Source organism: Chrysoperla carnea, chromosome 1 (assembly GCF_905475395.1).
Source record: "Chrysoperla carnea chromosome 1, inChrCarn1.1, whole genome shotgun sequence".
NCBI classification, from domain to species: domain Eukaryota; kingdom Metazoa; phylum Arthropoda; class Insecta; order Neuroptera; family Chrysopidae; genus Chrysoperla; species Chrysoperla carnea.
The window spans coordinates 85,966,027-85,969,499 of NC_058337.1; the positions used below are offsets into that span (position 1 = coordinate 85,966,027).

The 3,473-nt window shown below is 27.7% G+C and overlaps 1 protein-coding gene across 1 annotated transcript; it reads left to right on the forward strand.

The window, feature by feature from the left end:
• The first annotated feature begins 548 nt into the window (after positions 1-548).
• On the forward strand, positions 549-2,811 carry LOC123305813 (glycine-rich protein DOT1-like). Its single transcript, XM_044887642.1, has 2 exons — positions 549-808; positions 2,748-2,811. Exons 1-2 carry the CDS (start codon positions 629-631, stop codon positions 2,796-2,798), a joined length of 231 nt encoding a protein of 76 aa, XP_044743577.1. The 5' UTR covers positions 549-628; the 3' UTR covers positions 2,799-2,811.
• Positions 2,812-3,473: the final 662 nt, after the last annotated feature.

A 3,473-nucleotide genomic window follows, 5' to 3' on the forward strand; every position in this document is an offset into this window, starting at 1 on the left:
TTTTCCCCTAATATTTTAGTACCTATCCCCATTGCTAATAACGGGAATTGTTGAAATCGACTACAAGAATTTAGTATATGTATTACATTCGTAAGCACGTGCATACAGTGTTTACATCTTAACCCTTCATTTTTGGTTTCATAGTCGAGTAAAAAGTGAAAATTTTGCGTACATTAAAAATCTTCCAATGAATAAAATCTATCAATGATAAAACTATTTTAAAATTTAGAATATATTAAACAAAAAAAAAATCAAATATTTATTTTAGAATTAAAAACTTTTTACTTTTGATTTTTAATATTTTGTTTTTTTCGTATATTTAAAAATTTACACTCCTTTATTTTAAGTGATGAAATTTTTCAAAAAACACATTAAAATACTATAATAATTAGATAACTATTTACTTTACCAATTTTTATCTTATATCAGTTAAGAGGAGGGTAATATAATTAAACATTCTTAAACTAATAAAAATTATTTCATCCTTACCACCAATGCACAAAACCGCCAATAAGAGACTTTTTTTGGGTATAAATATCGAAATAATTGTCAACCAAATCATCATTCGAACGTCAACCATCAAAATTTAATAACATACAATTTGTCTAATTATTATCGTTTTATAACAATGATGAATAAGACATTATTAAGTGTTCTATTAGTTTTAACAATTGCGGTATGCATTGTTTACTGTGCACCGGAACCAGAACCAAATAAGGGAGGCGGCGGTGGTGGATATGGCGGTGGTTATGGCGGAGGATCTATATGGGATTTGAAATCAAAATTTGGATGGGGTGATTATGGCGGTGTATGTATTCAATTTTTGCTGTTTTTTTTTACTTACATATTTTTTGAACTGAATAATCTTAATTCAGGAATAGAATTACATAATTGAATTCATCAAAATAAACCATTTATTAGATTCTTTTTATTCCTTTTTTTGTTGTTCACATCTTGTGTCACTACTGGTGAATGGAATTTTTGATGTTAAAAGTATGAAACAGATAATTATGAATCGAAGAAATGGTTCTATTTAATGAATGCAATCAATCAATGAATAATAAGTGGTAGGTTTAAAACTACTATTTGAAATAATTAATTATATTAATATTTTTAATTTGTTCGCACTCGGGTACAAAAATAATTGAAACTACAGTATTAAAAAGAATTTAAAAAAATACATTGGAACCAGGACTCGAACCCGGACTTCTTGGACTTATGTTAAGTGCCCTACCAATTAGGCTATTCGAGTTCTAGACAGAGAGTGCAACTGTTTATTTTAATAATGTATACGATATTTATTTACATCATGGTCTCTCGATTCGACAAATATCTTGTCTAGTAATCTTAATTAAAGAGAATTGAAAAAAATACACCCGAACCAAGACTCGAACCCGGACTTCATGGATTCATGTTATTTAGAACTCGTTTAAAAATACCATTCGTTAAAATCAATTTTCTATCTTTTATTGAAAACTTTCATAATCGGAATAATAATGGATTTTGTTAAGAGGTCAAGTAGATCATTGCTGAAATAAAAAATTTTATATTTTGTAGGCAGCAAGCTCTGTCTTTTCAAAAATTTGTATATATATTATAGTAATAAGGACCGGTATATCAAATATTTAATTCCTCCAATCAAAATTCAAACAAAAATCCTTTCGCTATTTAGAGGATAATGAATAATAAAAGTTCGCCAAATAGCGAGTATATGAACATTCGTCGACGTGAACATAAACAATGTAAATTGTGAGTGCTTGACCACTTGACCACTTTATGTGTAGATTCCATTGAAGTTTCCCTTTGACGTTCAATATTTCAGGAAAGATTTCTAAAGAATTTGACGAACCAAATCGTATTCTGTATCTTGATTCTGTAACTTTTCCAGAATTATAGCTCGACAATTGTTCCTTATCTCGTCTCGTATATATAAGATCAAAAAACTTGCATAACAAAATACAATCGCTTATCGACTATCGTTAAATAATATTTCTAACGCCGCTCAAAAACTTTTGTTGTGTTAACACTAGAGCAACTACTTAACAAGCCAGTTTAAACAAATCGAATCCTTTTTCTTAGCAAAAAAATTTTCTTTACGTCATCAAATACCTATTGCTTTGATGCCACCTCGTCTTGGTGGAAATTGTACTCATGGATGTAACGAAGAGAGGGCGGATCAGGGCAGCTACAACACCTGAATCTGAATTTACCATTGTTTTAATTGACGAAGTATATGTTTATGACAAAAAACAGTTGAATTTGGGAAACTTTTAGCCAAAAGTTTTAGACTTGGCACCTTTTTTAGATCAAAAATACCTGTGTACTAAGTCATTCTTTGAAAGGGAATTAAATCGGAATAATCAAAGCAAATTGCATCAAACAATCAATTACTCTTAGATTACATTGTTTTATTCCTTGGCATCTTAATTTTTTTAAACATAATCATTAAAAAGTGCTTCCGATTATGTTTAGTCCCAAAATAACCATTTCTCGCGGCAACATTAAGTATAACCCAATTATTTCTTCTTGAAAAAAAAATTGTAAGTAATTTATATCTTTATTGATAAATTACCCGTCTACAAAAATAAATGTCTACCAACTTATTTTTTGACAATGAAATAAATGTTGACCATTATTTGGAACAAAAAAAAAAACGTAATGTCCAACTACAATTAGTTTGTAAAAGTGTTGGTTTTTATTTGAACAAACAGAAAAAAAAATTATATTTATTTTTTGTTGGTGTAAAGGGTTATGGAGGCGGACACGGTGGTGGCAGACGAGGTGGTCACGGACGTTAATTACATGAAACAACAGCAAACGACAAATTACATCAGTTTATAATTAAGTTCTGTTGTTTTTATATATAATTGTGTTCAATTTTGTTTTTTACATTGATATTTTTCTAATTTGTTTTTATGTAAATTGTTTTTTCATTTTTTGGCAAATAAAATTTTTTTTTTTACTTTAAACCAAAATCTTTAATTTAAATTTAATAATATTAATTAATAATAAATTAATATTTACGAAATCATTTGAAATTTTTTGTTTTTGACACCTCTGAGATAAAAAAAGTTGGATGTTTATTTTGTGGGATAAATAGCAAAAAGAAGTCAATGTGATCCAACTTATTGATGTAATTTGGCAGCAATTTTTTTCCAATCTAATACCATTTACTAAAAATTAATTCGGTTTAGTATGTTTATTGCGATTTAATAGCTTCACAGATCTCAAATCAAAATCAAATCAAACAGTCAAAATTCACAAAATTTACAATTAAATATTTTGAAATATTTACATTATAACTCAAAATTTATAAGGAACTTTCTATCATCGTTTGTTTTTTTAAGAAAAAAACTTCTTAAGCCACGTTGATCCATTTTATTGTAAACGTTTTATTATAAAAATTCTAGGTTTGAATTCATAGTAAAAGTAAATTTAATACTCATTGCATGGCTTCTTAGTTTACTTTTTGC

Bases quoted from the DNA above. Each gene is read 5' to 3' on its own strand.
- LOC123305813 (XM_044887642.1), top strand. From the start codon at position 629: ATGATGAATAAGACATTATTAAGTGTTCTATTAGTTTTAACAATTGCG. The intron at 809-2,747 runs GTATGTATTCAA...GTTGGTGTAAAG, and splicing joins GATGGGGTGATTATGGCGGT to GGTTATGGAGGCGGACACGG.